The sequence below is a fragment of the Varanus komodoensis genome, unplaced genomic scaffold (assembly GCF_004798865.1).
Source record: "Varanus komodoensis strain SLA01 unplaced genomic scaffold, ASM479886v1 scaffold11, whole genome shotgun sequence".
Classification (NCBI taxonomy): Eukaryota; Metazoa; Chordata; class Lepidosauria; order Squamata; family Varanidae; genus Varanus; species Varanus komodoensis.
Window position 1 is genome coordinate 25,572,713 of NW_025335317.1, and position 19,506 is coordinate 25,592,218.

The following is a 19,506-nucleotide window of genomic DNA, read 5'->3' on the forward strand; positions in this document are numbered from 1 at the left end:
TAACCCCAGTTCTCCATCAGCTTCACTGGCTCCCCATTGAAGTCTAGGCCCAATTCAAGGTGTTGGTTATCACCTATAAAGCCCTTAATGGCTTGGGACCTGGTTATCTAAAGGAACGCTTGCGTCCATATATGCCCTCCCACCCCTTGAGATCAGCAGCAGAGGCCCTCCTCCAGGAACCCTCTGTGAAAGATATTAGGAGGGTAATTACCCAGAGGAGGACCTTCTCTGCGGTGGCGCCCCACCTATGGAATGCGCTCCCCAGAGAGGTCGTTATTTGTTTTTTGGCGCCAGGCCAAGATCTTTTTATTTAAAAGTTATATCTATGCCAGGATGTCTCCAGATTTTTAATGTAATTGTATAGTTATTTATTTGTATTGGAAGCCGCCCCGAGGCTTTTGCGAATGGGGCGGCATATAAGTGTTCCAAATAAATAAATAAATGGAATTAGCTAAAGTCAAAGGCAAACTTTCTGATTTCTATTAAATGCAGCATCCTTACATTTCATATGCAGATTCGGAGCACACACCACAATAATTGTCAAAGTGTTTCTCAGTATATGCCAATCTAAAAGCCTTTCTTTTGGGTGCACAAGGTGTGCTGCGTTATCTATAGGATGTGTGCATGAGTAGTCCATTTGGAATTTATAGCCAAGAGTTGAGTAATGAGAGAACAGCCTTTGCCCACTATGAGTCTCCCAGGTAATATGCCAGGTGCTGCATGTCCCCTTACTCTGACACAAGGTAAATACGGGGTGCCGAAAAAATGTATATGCATTTTAAAAAAGGAAAAAACTTCATTAAAATTGTAATAATATATACTGATAACAAAAGATGAACCCAAGTCATGTTTGACTTCTGCAATTACAAGAGGTGCTCAAAGTGATTACCATCAGTGTCCAAAACTTCTGATTATGGCGAACTACTATGCATACATTTTTTTGGCTCCTCCAGTATATCTGCTCTTCACTTAGAATCAGGTTCCATTTGTACAGCTTCCTATGCCCTGTCTCACTGTTTACATTGTGCCCTGCCTACTTCTCATTTGGCAAATACTACTTTCTGACCTCCCTCTTTCTCCGTCTCTATTAACAGTACTAGACATAGTGTGCTGGTGCATGTCAGGGGCTGGGATACTAACCTGCAATCCAATTCTCTAATCAGCATATGTATTCTTTTTAAGAAAAGATTTGAGAGAGAACAAAACATTACCATTTACTGATTCATTGTTCTCTGCTCTTGAAGAACCTGCTTTCCTGTTCTGCTGGAGTGGAGTGTCTAATCTGCTCTATGGATATTATGCACCTGGAAAAGCTTCATTATCTTTTATGTTAGTTGTGACATGAATAAACATGTGAGATTGTGTACATACAGTAACATGATCTCAATAGGATTTTTTCCTATGTAGGCATACTTAAGATAGCACTGTTAGATAAAGTACAAATAGTAGACACCATCTTAGAGCAGATAAATGATGCTTTCAAGTCCTCCACTCCATGTCTTGAGTCAGGTCTCAAGTCTTCACTTTCAAGTCCAACTTGAGTCTCAAGTCATTGCAAATTGCAAGGAAATTTCAAGTCAAGTCTCAAGTCTCAAGTCTCTCCTTAAGTCTCAAGAGCAAGCTTTACAGAAAAAAGAGAGGGGGTGGTGGGATGTGTGGGGAGGTGGAAGAGTTGTAACCTCCCCCGCCCCCAGTGTTCCCGCCTGCACTTCTCTCAGTGATGCACTGCAATTCTGTACTTCGTGATTTATTTAAACAAAGCTGTGCTGTTATTCAAATCTATCAAGATTGCAATTTAGACAATTTTCTTGGCATGATTTGCCCCACGCCCAGCCTAGTGCTGTTATTCTTGGAAATGCATGGGAACACAGCAGATACAGCAGGCAAGAGAAGAGCTGTGCCAAGAAGAGCTGAAGCCTTCCCCCTATACAGGTAGTCCTTGGGTTATGGATGAGTTTCATTCCTGAGAATGTCCTTAAGTTGAATTTGTATGTAAGTCAGATCACATGAGTAAGCCCAATGTTTGTCTTGGTATATGTATATATTTTACCTTTCTATGCATATAAAACACTTAAGAAACACTTCCTTATTCACTAAAACATCTTAAAAACAATACAACATTTTAATAATGATAATAATACATAGTACCAAAGTAACTACAGGTACACAAGAGAGAGAATCTGTATGTATTTGTGTAGGTATACAGTATTGTAAAAAAAAATAAAAGAAACTGTTCTTTAAAAAGTTTAAAACATTCTTTCAAATCAGTGTCTTATGGAGTTAGGCTAGCTCACTATCATTCTTGCATAGGTTATAACAAGATCATGAATATGAAGCATTTTGAACACTTTAAGTACTTCATATTGTTTGTTCTTAAATGGCTGTACAAACAACCCTTGAGGCCTACTTCAAGAAAGTGACTCCAGGGGCAATCCCTACCCCCACCCCGCTTCCAGCAGCACAATCAAACCCTGACTCTCCAGCACCAGGTCCATCTCCATCATCATTACTTAATGTCACGGATTAGGAAGTTATGAATAAAAATAGAATTTCAAGCTTTAAAACAACATCAGAGGAATAGGGAGACGTTATCTGGGCACCTCTGCTTCTGCCCTTGCCAGCAACTGTTTTGCTGTGCTTCTGCTTCATCACCGAGGCCTGCTTGGGTATGCTGGCGCCAATGCTGTGGAACAAAAAGCCATGAGTACCTCTAGGGAACTTCACGTCCACTGATGATGCGACCACACAAACATCACATAGTTTACCTAGAGATATGCACGGCATTTTGTTAAAGATATTCATACAGGGTTTATGCTAGTCTATACATTCATAAATACATAACCCAGGGACTACCTGTATCACAACCCTCCTCGCCCACCCCCTTGTCCCTTCCTTCGACAGCCTCCCTCATGCCAAAAAGCAACCTGGCTGTAAAAACAATAGCCCTCTCAAGTCAAGTAACTCACTGTTGCTCCCAAGTCAAGTCTGAGTCGAATCCCTGGCACAACTTTAGTCAGACTTGGGAACAAGTTGCTGAACTCTGGTCCCCAACACTGGAACAGACATCCACATCCTCTCTTACAATGAAAAGAAAGTCTTTTCTAAGAGTAACATAACATGAGCCATGCTGGATCAGCCCAATATTCTGTCTGCAGCCCACCCAATGGGTGGCCCATGGGATAGGAGTTCAGCAGCACCCTCCTAGCCATGCTTCCCAGCGGCTGGCACACAGTCTCTGACACTGGAAATAATACAGCCATCATGACTGATAGTCATTTAGTCTCATCCTCCATGAATGTCTCTTGGGTAAAGTTGGAAACAAAATCATGCTTCTTAATAAACAAATTTATTATATAACAATTACATCCAACCTTTTCTTCTTCCTTCTTTCTCATTTTAATGTATTAGGTTGAAATACATTCAGTTAGTCAACTGAAATTTATCTATAAAGAATACACCTAGTATCTCATGGAAACCTATAAAGAGTTCTTGTCCTCCTAATCCAACCTATCTCAATAATTTCTTCTGCCAGTTTCGTAAGAAAATAATTTTTGCTTTATTTTATCCTGTGAGCTAGCATGATTTTAAGGTAGTTTTTTGACAAGTAAAGAAAGGGAGTTAATTGGTGGTAACCTCAGAGGTGACTGTGGGATCGAATTCCTCTCTCAGAGTCTGTGCAGTGCAAAATCAATGTATGCTGTCTTTGTATCTTGCTCCTCAGGCTGTAAAATGAGAATATCCTCTCTATTCTCAGAGGAAAAGCAGGTTTGGAAGAATTATTCTAAATTCTTGGTACAAATTCAGTTGGTATGATCAGAGAACCCACATAATAGAACCTCAGGTAAAATGGATAGCTCAGCTCTTGAACAAATCTGAAATGATACTAATAAAGCACCATTTCTCAAATACAGAGTACCTTTTATTTTCACACAGAGGCAAAAGCTGGCACATAGAAAACAAAGAGGTGGAATAAGGAAGCTTGAAATGGGACAAAAGATGATTAGAGAATCAGAGGACCATATGGATAAAGGAAGAGCCATGCCTCAGTGGCAGAGCTCTTGCAGTGTGTGCAAAAGATATCAGGTTCAATCCCTGGCATCTTCAGCAAATTCTGGGGAAAATTTATGGCTGAAATTGTGGAAAATTGCCGCCAGATCAGGAATAAGGTACATTTCATTCCTGTCAGTATGTTCAACACACACCCACGGGGGCTGTGTGTGTGTGTGTGTGTGTGTGTGTGTGTGTGTGTTGGGGGGTATTCTCAGGGAAAACAGGGAGAAAATTGCCTCTTCCAGCATCCTCAGCTTGATGTGTTTCCTCTCCGTACACAATGAAAGGCTTCCCTTTCTTAGTGCACAAAGAAGCCTTTGGGACTACTAAAGCAGTTGTATCTTGGCTGCTGCTCAGCTGTTTCCTACTCAGAATATACAGTTGAGCAGCAAAGAAAAAAGAGCCCTTTCCAAGGACTCCCCCATCCCTTCAGCTTTCAGAGGAGGAGGCTGAATGGCTGGGCCTTCTGAGCCAGAGGCTACCCATCACTCTAGCTCAATCTTCCCCAATCTGGTGCTCTCCAGATGTGTTGTACTGCAACTTCCCTCATTCCCAAGTAGCACATCTGGCCAATGCTGGTTCCCATGGACCAATGTCTTTACTTGGTATATGGCAGTGAAATAACTCTTTGCAGGCTTGCATTAAGAAAAGCTTAGGTCAGCAGTCAGGGGAAATGTTGCAGCTACTATTCATGTTTTTTCTTTACGCCTACTACTGGAGACAGTGGGCTTTGAGAACCCTTGTTTTAAGCAATTGGATCCTTATTGGGACATGCAAATAGCTTCAAAAGCATGCATAGATACTGTAACAAAACAATGATAAGCAACGACCAATTAAATAAATTCTGGATTTGTGGTTTGAGTTTAAACAGCTAAGTATTGGGCTTCCACTGAAATTGCCTGAAGCAAAAATGAACTACTTTACTGCTTCTTTCCTTTGAAACTCTAGCAGAATAAGTGGGTGCCAGCAACTGTTGGCTCCCTTACAAGAGTCTCTGTCTTACTTTGCCCCTTCAAGCTCAGATTTATAGCTCTCTTAAAATTTCCAGTATATTTGCTTTGGCATTGTGTAGAGGTTTCATCCCAAGATAGGCATTTTCACCTACTTGTAAAGGCATGCGTTTAGTTCATGAAACTGTAGGGCCAAATCTACACTAAAGCATCTTCCATTTATGAGGGAGAACAATCCTGATATTTATGCAAAAAATATTTATCGCAGTTGGGGCAAATACTAAGGAATACTCCACAGTCTCCACTCTGTTTATAAACATTACCTTTTGTCACACAAAAATGGAACTGCAGGAGGAGTGGGAGGAGCTGGAAAGTTGATGTATGCAGGGAAATGACCCTGTAAGGTTCATTTGCTTTTGTGTTTGTAATTAGCTATGTGCAGCCTCACTAGAGCGTAAGGAGCAAAAGTTTTTTAATAAAGGTAAAATAATTAACTCGTCCTGCCTCCCACTGAAAAACATAGAGAAGAAGGGCTGGGGAAACTGTGGTGCTGCTTGCTACAAACCTCCGACCTCCCCTGAGGTGAAGCTAAAAGAATTAGCATCCTCATTCCCCAGACAGAAGAGGAAGATATCAATAAAATACCTAAGAAGGAAGGGAAGCTTCAAAAACAAATCAAGAAAGAAAAAGTGTGCTCATTGTGCATGGAAACTGGCTGAATGCCGAGTTGTTTTTTAAAGGTGGTAGGGAGAATAGAATGGAGTAGCTAGAAGGATGAAGAGACACAAAGGGTGGAGACCTATCCAGTTGTCCGCAATAGCTTGTTTTGGGTTCACTCTGATGATCTGTTTTTAAGTGTCTCCAGGAATGAACACGAGAACTCCCTATAGAAGTACATAGGCAAAACCAAGATTTTATTGTAGCTTAAAATGGGCACCAGCAAATTTACCACACCCCATCTCAAAATAACCAACATGGAAGGAGGGGAATAAAGAAAACCCTTTTAAAATAGAGCAATGCTCAGTGGGCATAATATACAGACTGAGACTATGTTCACACAACACAGCAATCAACCCTGCACTGTTTCTATGGCATGCAGATTTTTGCATGAATTTAGCAGTCAGATTATCACATGGTTACCTTGTCAGGATGGTTTCTATGATCCCTGATCTGTTCTCCTGGTCATGCCACATATCTCAGCAGCCCCTGTGAGCAAAATCCCCATCCTTTCCCGTAGGTTGCGGCAGCTTCCTTCCTGAAGTAGGGTCCCTCTTCCCCCTCCCAAGTGTACCAGCATGTCTGTGGTACTTCCCAGCCACTGCAGCCCCCACAGAGATTTCTGTTAAATTCAAAGAAGCATGATTCTCCCTCCTCTCTCTCTGCATTTCTGTTGTGTCTCCATTTCCAAAAGTAAACAGGGAGATGAACACATTACATGTCTAATCAAGCAAGCAATATCTCATCTATTGCTAAGGAGCTGAGGGCAGTAGAGATCAAAAGCCAGCAGTGGCCACTTCTGTCAGTGCTCTTGCCAGGGGACTTGATGGTGTTTCCAGTGGTACAATGGTAATCCTGGATCTGGATGACTGAGAAACCATGGTGAAGCATGGAAAACACCACTGTTTCTTTCTGTGGTTTCAGAAACCTAATCCTACCATGCAAGAGCTCTGGAACTGGATCCACAGATCCACAATGGTAAGATTTCATTATGACTTCTCATGTCATGCAAACCCACTCTGACTATAACAAGAGGGGGAATGGAATGGAATGGAATGGAATGGAATGGAATGGAATGTCAAGAATCAAGCATGCCATATGGTAGCATTGCATTACAGAGCCCCTCTTGCTTCATTATAATCAGATATTAAAGCTCTTCAAGAAATATTTGCACATGGGAGAAGGGGTGGGGAGAGAAAGGGCTGTTACTGTCCCTCTGAACTGTGTCCTGTTATCAGAGTTATTAACCACTGAGTAAGCTTCAATACATCTGGTCACTGGAAAAAATAATCTTATACTTTTGCTAAAAAGGAAAGTTGTAAATGGTTTGTGTGCAATTAACCTGGAAAAATATCACATGGAATAAACTTTTATTGTATGTATTTATTATTCGGTAGATAGACTCTCTGGAATGCCTGGTAACCTAGGAGTTGAATTCTAAAACCTTAATACAGCTAAGAGCTGGAAAAGGCCTTGGGCAAGGCACCCCAAAGGGCAGTGAGTCTGCCTTCTTATGATGCTTGTTGCCAACTACTCTTACTGCTCCTCCTTTCTTTATACTTGCTACCCCTTGCTGGCTTGACAAACAGAGAGCAAGTGAGCAAACAGGCAGTGGTACCTCATGTTCCTCCTCCTCACCACCACTTCTGCTGTGTGGGTCCAAGCAAAAGACAGGTAAACAAGCAGGCTGCGGGGTGAAGAAGAGGAACAAGTCCAAGGGTCACGTGTCAGTGGGCCTCTGCTGGGGTGTGCACCACAGGCAGATGCCTGACTATGCCGCAAGACCATTTCTACCAAACATGCCCCCCTCCCCGCAAGAGCTTCCAGACAACTTCATCCAGCAAAAGGCAGAGGAAGCAGTGAAAGCATCAGCTATCCTTGATTTAATACTAACTAACAGGGATGACCTAATGAACAAAATAATGGCCATAGGAACCCTGGGGGAAAGTGACCATGTCACACTTGAATTCCCAGTTATAAAGGAGACAAAGGTTAACTGCAGCCAAACACTGAACTTCAAGAAAGCAAACTTTAACTCAGAACAGTGATAAGCGAGGTGAGGTCTCCCTCACTCTTGAGGGAGGAGTCTGAGAAAGGTGAGAAATCGTTAGGGAAAAGATTCTCCAAGCACAGTTACGAACAACAACAAGAACAAAATGTAGAATACAGCAGAGAAAGTCTGTAAGGCTGCACAAAAAGTTAAGGGACAACCTGGAAAAAAAGAGTATGTACAGGAGGTGAAAGCAAGGCCAGGCCACAAAGGAAGAATATAAACAAAGAGCAAAGAACTGCAGGGAAGGCTAAAGGCAGGAAATGAACTGAGACTAGCAAGGGATGCCACGAACGAGAAAACCTTTTTCACATACATCCTGAACAAAAGACATGTGAAAAAGAAAGGTGTCCAGCTACTTAAAGTGGATGGCAAAGTAACAACAGATCACAAGAAAAAAGCAGTCTTCTCCCACAAAACCAACAAAGATGAAATACAAGCTGAAACTGAGAGATGGCACCCCAAGATTGACAGACAAATTGTAAAGGAATATCTAGATGGAATAAACACATTCAAATCTCCAGGGCCCAATGAACTCCATCCCAGAGTCATGAAAGGCCTAGTACAGGGACTCTCTGAACCAGTGTCTTTGATAAATTATGGAAAACAGGAGAAGTGTCAGAGGAATTGAGAAGGGCTAACATTTTCCCCATCTTCAAAAAAGGGAAAAAAGACAAACCTGGAAACTAAAAACCAGTTAGTCTGACACCAATCCTTGGAAAAATGCTGGAGCAATTTATTAAAAAAAATCAGTCTGCAAGCACCTTGAAGAAAATGCAGTGATTAATAAAAGCCAACATGGATTAATCAAAAATGAACCCTGTCATACTATTTTAATCTCATTTTTTGACTAGGTAACCTCCCAAATGGACAGAGGAAATAAGTGGACATAATCCACCTTGACTTTAGCAAAGCATTTGACATAGTGCCCCATGACACCCTGATAAGCAAATTAGCAAAAAGTGAACTAGACAGAAAAACTATTAGGTGTATCCAAAATTAGGTGACTGCTAAATTAGACAAAAAGAATGTCCGTCAATGGCACCTTCTCAAACTGGAGGAAAGTAACTAGTGGGGTGCTGCAGGATTCAGTCCTAGGCCCAGTGCTCTTCAACAACTCCATTAGTGATTTAGATGAGGAAGCATAATGAAAGAATCAAATCTGCAGATGACACAAAACCGGATGGAATAGCAACACCCTAGACGACAGAATGAAGATCCAGGGCAATCCTGATAAACTTGAACGCTGGGCTGAAAGCAAAAGAATAAGATTCAGTAGGGACATATGCTAAGTCCTCCACCTAGGAAAAAGAAACCAAATGCATTGAAACAACATGGAGAATACATGGCTCAACAGAACTGAAAAGGAAAAAGACCTTGGAATTAATGTGGACAACAGGCTGAATATGAGCCAACAATGTGATGCAGCTGCAAAAATGGGCAAATACAATTTTAGAATGCATTAATAGACGTTTTACTTCCAAATCACGAGAAGTAATAGTTGCCCTATACTCCTCACTAGTCAGACCTTATCTAGAATACTGTGTCCATTTCTTTGCACCAAGATTTAAGATGCAGAAAAATTAGAAAAGGTCCATGGGAGGGCAACAAGAATGACTGAGGGTTTGGAAGCACTGCCCTAGGAGGAAAGACTGAGAGAACTGGCTATGTTCAGCCTTGAGCAAAGAAGGGGGGACACGATATCACTCATGATGGGCTCTCCCACACTGAGACATTCAAAAATAAACTAGACAGCCATCTGAGTGGCGTGGTATAAATTGGTGACCTGCAAAGCAGCAGGTTGGACCCAATGGTCTTTTTGGCCCCTTCTAACTCTATGATTCTATGATATGTTTACCCTTGATTCCCAGAATATCTGAAGAAAAACAAAGTCTCGAAAAGAAATAGCACTGGCCTTATGCCAATATTCTGCAACCTGTGAAGGACATTTTTCTCTTTAAAAGTAAAAGTTTATGGGTGAAATGCCCTTCAAAGCATAGGATTATGCATAGAGCTGTGGCCATAAATATGGGTGACTGTAGGGATGAGTGAAAATTAGTGTACCCCCCCCCCTTATTTCTGACTGGTTGGTGTAACTCCATGCATGTAGTGCCTCTAGAAAGGCAACCCTCCCACAAATAAACTTAAATGTTAACATTTAATACTTTGAGTAAATACACAAGAGTTTACTGTTATGTGTGTGGATTTTGCAAAATCAATAAAGTTAATTCAGGAACTGTTGGATTACTGAACTTTTCCAAGTTTGATTATTAAGGGCAGGAGAACAGAGGGAATGAAAGCAATAGAATTCAACCTGAATAAACTTTGTTCTGATTCCTAGACACATTTTTTTGTGTAGTGTTTCTGTGTATTGGCAACAAATAAGGAGAAAATTTGTGAGGTAATACCTAGTGAAATGGCAGGGAACCTGGGTAAATTTCCACATATATCTGCATGTGAGATTGTCACCACTACAACAACACTGTTTCAACAGGTAAAACAACAAGAAATGAAATAGCTTTCTATATTTAAACACACACAAGTCTGATTTCATCACATGCTTTTAATGATTTGCAGAACTGAAACAAATTGATAGATTAGGCTCAGGCTTCACATTACATGGAGCACCATTATTCTTTCCACTGCATTTTTTAAAACCCAAAGCAGCCTGGGCAGGCCACAAATTTAAGAGGGAGAAAGGGAGGGGAGTAGCAGAGACTGCTTAACTCTTTTTCTGCAGGTTAGTTTTCTGATCAAAATTACCTTCCTTTTCCACCTATGGGAAGAAAGACATCCCCCATTGTTTCCCTCTGTGGGTGAAAAAGCAGTTTGAAGGGGATGATTTCAAGCTGAAAAAATAAAAATGACCAAAGCAGAGCCAGTTAAAGAGTCTTTCTCTACCCATTCTTCTTTTACTCAAAGCAGAATGCCTAGGATGGTATTACAAAAACTCAAGGCCGAAATAGACTTGATTTTAAACATGTGTCTAGCAGCTACATTCAATGTATTCTCGGTATCGGGTTGATTTGCTATTGATGTGGGTAATTTAATTATTTCATTAGCTAATGACACTATCTGAGGGTATTCATGCAAAATTTCAGATAAGTGTGATGATTAGTTCCCTAGTAAACCTCAGTGAAAGACGACCATAATGACTGACGGACAATGTTGAAGAAAATCGAGCCTCACGCTGTGATTAAATTCCTTACAAAACAATGAAAAAATCAAAACATCATTCATGAAGAGATGGTGGCTCTTTACCAGGACTCTGCACCTTCATTATCTACTGTTCAAAAGTGGTCAAGTGAATTTAAAAGGGGCAGAGAAAGCACTGAAGACGACCCTCGCTTGGGCAGGCCGGTTACTGCCACTATGAAAGAAAATGTGAAAAAAAATTGAAACTTATATTGGAAGATGCCCGAATAAAAAATGTTAGCAGAGATGACAAACCTATCTGTTGGTACTATATTTACTATTTTTCATGACCATCTTAACCTTTCAAAGGTCTGTGCAAGATGGGTGCCGCAAATGCTCATGGCGCCTCAGAAACAAGTGCGAGTGGAGTGCTGTAGGGAGTTTTTAGAGCTCTGTGGTGAAGATCCATCTAGTATTTCCGACTGGATTGTTACTAGAGATGAAACTTGGGTTCATCACTATGACCCTGAAAGTAAGCAGGAGTCCATGCAGTGGCATAAAAAAGGTGCTGACCCTCCAAAGAAATTCAAAGTCACTCCATCGGCCGGAAAAATCATGGTCACAGTGTTTTGGGACTCAAAGGGAATTTTATTGATTGAGTATACAAAAAAAGGTGAAACCATCAATGCAGCATCTTATGCAACCACTCTGCGTAATTTAAGAGAAGCAATTAAAGAAAAAAAGGTGGGGAAAACTGATCGCAGGTGTGTTGCTTCTTCACGACAACGCATCTGTTCACACGGTGCATGTTTCAAAGGCTGCTGTGCAAGACTGTGGTTTCGAAGAAATAAACAACCCACCCTATAGCCCAGACCTGGCCCCCATTGACTACTACCTGTTCCCGAATTTAAAAAAAGAACTTCCTGGAAAGTGATTTTCCAATGATGAAGAGCTCAAGGCGGCAATTAACGCACATTTTTTAGACAAGGAGGAAGGGTATTTTTATAGGGAATTGAAAAGTTAATTTCTAGATGTAATAAGTGTATTGAAGTTATGGGGGATTACATTGAAAAATAAAAATTATTGCAATTTATTATTCCTTTTTCTTCATGCTGATACTGAGAATACATTGAACGCCCCTCGTATGTCTTTTTTCCATTTTTAGAATAACCACAGAGGACCTTCACTGGATCTTAAAGGCCTCCCCATGGTAGAATCCTGATTTGGAGTGAGAATCTTGTACTGTTCTAGAATAAAAATAAATGGGGAAAATGTAGTAGTTACTAACACATTTAAAGTGGTGTGTGGCCTGAAGGCACTAACCTTGGAAATCAGCATAATAGGTAATTTGAATTTAATGGCCCTGTTGTTCTTATTTGCTTCTTTGTAATCTGCCTAGATAGCATTTTGGAGTAATTAATGCAGAATATTAGTTGAATAAACAAACAAACAATCAGCACTGAACTGACCCTTGGGGTAAACTTCAGCAAGTATGAACTGATCAAGTGTTAAGCATATTATATGGCAGTAAACTGTCAGTTACTTGGTTTATTAGTATTGCAACTACAGTGAAGGGAAAGATGCTATTCAGGGGATAGAGGGAGGCAAAGAAAGAAAGAGGGATTTCCCTTAGGCTTCAAAACATCTTAGTTTGTTTTTGCTTAAAGATGTTCCTGTAATGTGAACTGGCTCCTCAGGCCCAAGGGAGCAAGGGAAGGGTTAACTCTACAGCAAATTAAATATTATAAAATCCAGGTGCCAGTGCAGTAGGAATCTGGTGCCAGAGGTCCTGGGAGGCATCCTCTTCCCTTTGTGATGTACTCTGGGAGATATCAGAAATTATGGCCTCACGGATGCAAGGGATAACACCTCCAGCTGGGAATGGCCCCAGGATTGAGAGATGACGGGGGTCAGCTGACCAGGCTGGAAGGGGGAGGATTAAGGCTGGTAAGGAAAGAGGGTCCTTGTTCCTCTTTCAGGAGGTTCTGTTCTGCTGACTGCATGCTGTGTCACAGAATGCTGTGAAGCCGTGTGTTGTGACCCTGCAGAAGGTATACTTTTGGTATATAGTTAAAGATAGGGTTAGCTTTGTTATTTTCCAGTCCAAGTGGGCCAACAAGGCCCTCAGATTTGAGGTTTCTTGGCTGGCTGTGAACTGTATTACTGCTGTCCAACTTCCCTCCCTTCACCTCTTAGCACCCGCCACTCATATTTTATCCTTTTAAATAAACTTGTTCCCTAAGGACGCCAGCCACATCAAAGATGCTTACACAGATTTGGAGGAGGAGGAGGAATGTCTCAGAAAGAGTGGAAAGCTTGGGTTGGCCTAAGTCCTGGGATACAACAGGAGGGGGGGGGGTGATTGTCTCAAGGCCATCCACTTTGCCACGCTGAACCATTCCTGAGAGCAGCTTGAATGGACAGCCAGTGGGAGCGGCTGCAGGGAATAAGGGACTCTTGGCAAGGTATCAGCAGAGGTGAGAGACCCAGTTAGATGAGCACTGAGTGGAAAGGAGATGTGCTCATTTTCAGAGAGGCCCTCCCAAAAGGATGAGATACAAACATGCTCATAAGGGAAGTTTTGGGAAGTAAAATCTAGATTGGGTTCAACATACTATTTTGTGTATGCTCAGAGACTCATCTTGATTATTTATATTTGGAAGCAATAAAGAATGTTTTGCAAGAGAAACAGCCTGAGGCTGGTGTTTGTTTGAAGGAGGAAATGCAGCTCCTGACAATACCTTATGTAGATTTTTTCATTCATTCATTCAACATGTGCAGGGAGCAACAGTTCTGAGCAGCCATACCCTACTCTGTGCATGGTAACTAGCCCTGTCTCCTAACAGCCATCAGAATAGTCCAGCTTTCCCCAGCATGGGGCTCTCCAGATATTTTATAAGCCCACTTCCTAGCCAATCTGCGCAGTAATGATGGGAACTATCCTTCAAAACATCTGCAGTGAACCAGCTGGTGAAGTTGCAATAGCCTTTTAAATATTTAATTCCTAAGTACTTTATTTCTGACCAAGCTATGCATGTTGACTTCATGTTACTGGCTTTAAAGTATTTCTTTCATTTTATCTCTGTGGATGTTGAACAAGAGCACTGTTTTGTGAACTGAGTCCAAGAGAATATTTCATCATGATCAAAGAAAGCATTTATCAGGCAAGACCATTTATATTGGCAAATTTTGAAGGTTACCAACTAACCATTCACAAATCAGGGTAGCTATGCAAATAACTCCTTCTTTACCCTGGGCATTACCTCTGAGATTTTAATTTTGTGGTAAAAGCAATGTGTTAAATTTTAACTGACCTTTAAGAGACTACTTAGTTTTCCCATGTTGTATAATCTCAAATTAATTGGGAATAGTACATACCTGTATTTACAGTTGTGTGAATGACAGCAAATGACTGAAGGCTTTAATTCCTTTAACTGGCAAATCTTTCCTGAGAAACTTATCTTTAATAAAATAAATTCTACTTTCACTTGCTTATATTAAGCTCTCTTTTTATAGTTCTGCTTTCTGTGAGCATGTTAGTAATATTAACTAAGACTTGATGAAGCCATAATAGTGCCAATCTCTTAATTATAGGTAGGAGTTTAAGAGCACCTTCCCAGCCCTTTCCCCCTTTCCTGCAAACATTTCTACCTCTATTTTTGGAATGGGGCTGGAAGTAACCATTAAATGTCATTAGGTCTGATCATTTTCTTTTACTAATTACATTTATCTCTAAATCAGTTTAGATTTAGAGTAGTTTGCAGCCATGATTAGAACTGAATTGTACTAATATATTATGAAGTAACCATGATTAGCAAAACTGTGAATGCAATAATCATGGTTATTTTAAAAGGTAAAAAGGAAGAAGAAGGGCACATTCAATAGATGTTCATTTCTTGTAGCTCATTCATTGGAATCCTGCAAATCACAATTCATTTCTTCAAAGGTTATTGGGGCTGGGGCTGCAATATATACACATTCTTGAAGTGGAAGGAAAAACAGGAAGTGGAATGGCTTTGTTTTATATTTATGTCCAGATTCAGTTCTCTGCGTTGGAAATGAGATACAGTTTTAGGACTGCCTGAAAGGTACTGGAAAAACATTTAATCTCATTCTAATCTACTTTGTGCACTGTCATATATGATTATGCATGGATGTATGGTTTCAATTGTACACATTCATTATTTATTAAGGCAAAAGTAAGAATACAGAAGCACAAATCTGTAGCTTCAGAACATACATATGTTCAAAGTAATAAACAGTATCCTCCTCTTGAGCTACTTGTGCTCTAGGGCAAAGGTAAGATTTCTAGATTAAGAGCATTCCAACACTACTATTCTATGAGCAGGCAACCTGTTGCCTCCCAGGTGCTTTAGCTTCCAATTACAGAAAGCCCTAACCCTGGGCTGTATTAGCTAATGCAGATGCCTATACCTAGTTGCTTCAAAAGATACACCTGCCAGTCTAGTACAGCTTGGATAAGTATTATGATTTGATGGGGATATGCTTACTGATATACATTTTCTTTACACAGAGGATAGGCAGCTATCCCTTGCCCATTATGAATGAGCCATCTAATTTAATTTCATTGAAGAACTGATGCCATCTTTTAAAATTCTTCCTTTCCTGCTTCTCTGCTACATTACCTATAGGTGGCATGGTGGTATAGCAGGATAGCACTAATACACACGTGAAAAATGTCATTTCTTATATATTTGCAATTAAATGACACATTTTCCTGACTTTAAAAACAAAGAACTTCCTGAAATTGTTTGTTAGACTCAGAAGTGAAAATGGTCACAACATTGTCTAAAGAATCACTAAACAACTGTGAGTAGGAAATGATTAATGCACCAAAAATGCCTCATGCAGATAGGCCTTAGATCAGGGGCTGGCAGAAGGCAAATCATGGTCTACTTATAAATCTCTGTGTGGTTTGTAGTAGACTGGCAAGGATTTCTGATTCCCAATTGTTTAATACTATCGGCAACAAAATGACTCACCTGAACCCCAGATTATACCACTGACATGAAGAAAGCTTGGTAAGTGTTTTTTAGCAGGCAGTTCCCCCACACTTACAGCCCTGGACCCAAAGAAGCTCCAGATAAGCTTTGTTTCCCTTTTGTTTCTCATGACAGCTGTCAAAAGATGTGACTTGTGTGTGTGAAGAGGTAGTGGAATTTATACACCTTTCACGGGAAGATGCTTTTTTTTTTTGTCCTAAGGCTGAAGACTCTTGTCCCATGTAAGGCTGAAGACTCTTGACTCCATCTGCTCAAGAACATGGTAATGTATGACTCGTCCATCTTTAAAAGGAGCTGTCAGTTTTGATAGCTAGTTGTCAAAACTCTGGCTCCTATTAAAAGAGAGAGACAGCATGTGTGTTTCACTATCAGCATGCCAGTTCCTTTTAAAAGGGGGGTGGAGGTGCCTTGTACTTTTACATGTTTTTTCTAAGTTTTTTCCATGTATTATGATAGCAGGTATACTCCCCGCACCCTAACATTGACCCAAATGAGTTCCTGTAATGGCAGAACTGCACATGTCTGCAATTGCACGAGTGCAGCAAAAAAAAAAAAAGTTTTGCATCAGTGACATGTTCAGTTAAAAGGTACAGTTATCAGGTAGAGGGGGAAGGATTGAGAAAATCTTCAGTCTGATGCTGAAGTCTTATATACACCTGTATCAGGCATGTAGGAAAGGGCTTTCTTCTGCACTGTTCCCAAACTCTAAAGCACAGTTCCTCTACTCTCTCTGCATTTAGGAAGGCAGTCAAAATCTATCCCTTTAATTTAAAAAATGTTATAAATTTTAATACTCATAATGTTGCTTAAAATTATTTCTGTATTTGTTTCTTATTCTTCTTAAAGTTCTTTTAAACTACCCTGGTAGGTTATAGGAATGCAGTATACAAATGTAATCAATTTTAAATTACAATAATGTGATTTGGGTAGTCACTGCCAGCCAGCCAAAAGAAACAACATAGGTTGAGTGAGATGGATGGAACATCTGGCTCAGAATAAGGCAAGTACATGCATACATTGTCCAGAACAGGATCCTGTGTTACTATTGTTTGGGCAGTTGAATTAGACAGCTGATGGGACTTCTGTATATCTCTTTTGCTTAAAACTGGAAAATGGAAAAAACACTCTTTGTGCACTGCTTAAGTCAGAATTTGACTTTCTTAAATGTCAGCAAAATCCATGCAGCTTATAAGAAATACTTCTGTATGTATAATTAGCTCAGGGAAGCATACCAGTGATACTCGGTCGGCTTCCTATTTTCTATCACTGTGTGCAAAAGCTCACACGCCCCACACACACCCAAGAAAATCAGCTAATGATTAACATGCTGCAAAATAAGTACTTGTTCCTCAACAGGGCCTCTTGGACAATACTGCTGATGTTTTGCTTTTTACGTATATTGGCCAATATCCCAGTAGGACAATGAACTTGGAAACACGTGCTGTTGAGAGACCTGCTTGCTCCTTCCAATGTTGTACAATCCTGAACCTGAAAACACTGCTGCTGAGCTTCAAGGAGGCAATCAGTCTCTGCCCATGACCATCACTTAGGAGGTCATCACAGGCATAAACATGATCTCCAACATTATTTTTATTTTAATTGTAGGCTTTCTTTGACCTATAGCAGTTTCATTTTATCCTGAAATGTGCATGCCAGGTAAAATATAATACACTCCCTCATTCTGTATTAGGTTACATGGTGGTGTGTTCCATGTATTAACAGAAAAAAATATTTAGGTCATGTTTATAGTGTAGATTTGTGATGTGTCATTTACATAAGCTATTTTTCTCCCCATTTCAAGGGTTCCTTTGTGTGGGTAAAATAACGTGTGAATTATTTTTGCATGAAATAGGAACTCCTGTGAGATGAACTCAAAATACATTGGTCCAATACTACATTATGCTGCTTGAGGATTTTAAAAAAAGATTTGGTTTTAAAGGTTTTTGCAAATATAAGTGTATGACAAGTATGCTTCCCACAGTTTTACTATTAGTCCCACTGGGGAAACAGCATTACTTTGTCAGAAGACGAGCAGTAGCCTTCCTCATGTGTGTGCCTTCCAGATGTTTTAGACTACAATTTCCAACATTCCTGATCCTTGGCTATGCTTCACAGAGGCAATTCAGGGTGGAGGCCATTAGGATGTTGACTCAGCTATAGAGGCACCCATGAAATCCAGTCATTTACAGTGATCCCTCACCAGGTACCCCTTATGCATTTTTGTATTTCCACAATGGTTAGGAAGCACATGGGAGGCAAGGAGTGAGAGAGGTCTGGCTTAGTAAAATACCTCCTATGATCCTGCACTGTCATGGAGATGTTTCAGGCAAATATCAGTTCCTAAGGATAAAAGATGCCAAGACTTAGTTTAATCTCTTAACTCTGATAATTACTTCTTTCTAAATGAGATATGATTATTCCCTCCCATGCCTAAAGAAACAGTTTTCCTAAAATTATTGACATGCATTCCATAAAGGTGCCTCATACTTCATACAGCAACAGGCAGTCTCTCCTCCAGTAAGAGAGCACAAGTGTTTTGTTACGAGCTATTTCACTTTTTACTACAGGGTATTTATTCCCTTACATAGAGCACCTCAGCCTTTCCTTCTCCTCTTCTCTGTTGGTGGCAAACTAATCTTTTGCCAGGTGTTTCAGTCACTGCTTCTCTCACAGGAAAGTTGACCCACCCAGGGAAAAGGCCTGCAGGCCTTCCCCCACAGAAAGCCATCTCACAGATACTAAGTATTATAAGATGCTTTTTGTTATTTAAAACACTCAGTTAGGAGGATTGGCCTCACGTCCATGCAGTACACTCATATTTGGGTACTCTTTCTGATCAACGAATCTATTCAATGAATTGGCTGCCATGATACATGCTGAAGAGAAAGCGCTTGCCCAGGATTAGAATCCCCAGGTCACCAATAGGTGATCTTTCACAAATTGCTGCTGAGGGTCTATCCACCTCCTCAACAGCAATTCTATTCTCCATTTGTTTATTTTTAGTATTTATTAATTTACTATAGTTACAGTCTACTTTTTTCCTGCGGGGAGCCCAGGGTGGCTTACATGGTCCTCCTCCTTTTCTCACAACAACTCTGTGAAGTCAGTTAGGCCATGAGTCAGTGACTGTCCCAAAGTTTGCATATTGCACCCAATAATGTCAAAACATCTCATAAGAGAATGCTCAACTTGTTTACTCCACAATGTCCAGTTAAAGAGAAAGAAAGGAATTATATAGCTAGAACTGAGCAGTACATGCATACACAGATGCATCCTTGTTCATCACTATATGTGTATTTGCTTCTTAATGTAGTAAAAGTCTTGGCACTTGGGCAGCAGATTTTCAACTCTGCAACTGTAGATAGTTGACCTCAGTTTGAACCTTACTTATTTTTACACATGGAGCTTGTAAATTGATAACAAGAATGAGCGGTTGGTTTTTAAAATCATCTTATGATGAAGGCTCAGTTAAAGATATCTGCCAGAACTATATTCAGAAGGCATTTAGCAATTTAGGAATGCTTCTATTTCCTGCCCTTTTTTGTGCCCCAAAAATATTTGTAGTAGCTCACAGAAAATG

At 40.4% G+C, this 19,506-nt stretch overlaps 1 protein-coding gene across 2 annotated transcripts in view; it reads left to right on the top strand.

Annotated features, from left to right (window-relative positions):
- Nucleotides 1-18,502, top strand: part of HECTD2 (HECT domain E3 ubiquitin protein ligase 2) — an 85,285-nt gene extending 66,783 nt beyond the window's left edge. The window contains exons 22-23 of one of the 2 annotated variants that reach the window (XR_006413785.1): nucleotides 16,128-16,188; nucleotides 17,283-18,502. Coding sequence is in view for 1 of the 2 variants with exons in the window: in XM_044420637.1 (XP_044276572.1) it covers nucleotides 16,128-16,167 (40 nt within the window). In the remaining variant the exon portion in view is untranslated. Of the gene's footprint in view, nucleotides 1-16,127; nucleotides 16,349-17,282 lie in introns of those variants that run through there. The other variant, XM_044420637.1, reaches the window with a different exon arrangement.
- Nucleotides 18,503-19,506: the final 1,004 nt, after the last annotated feature.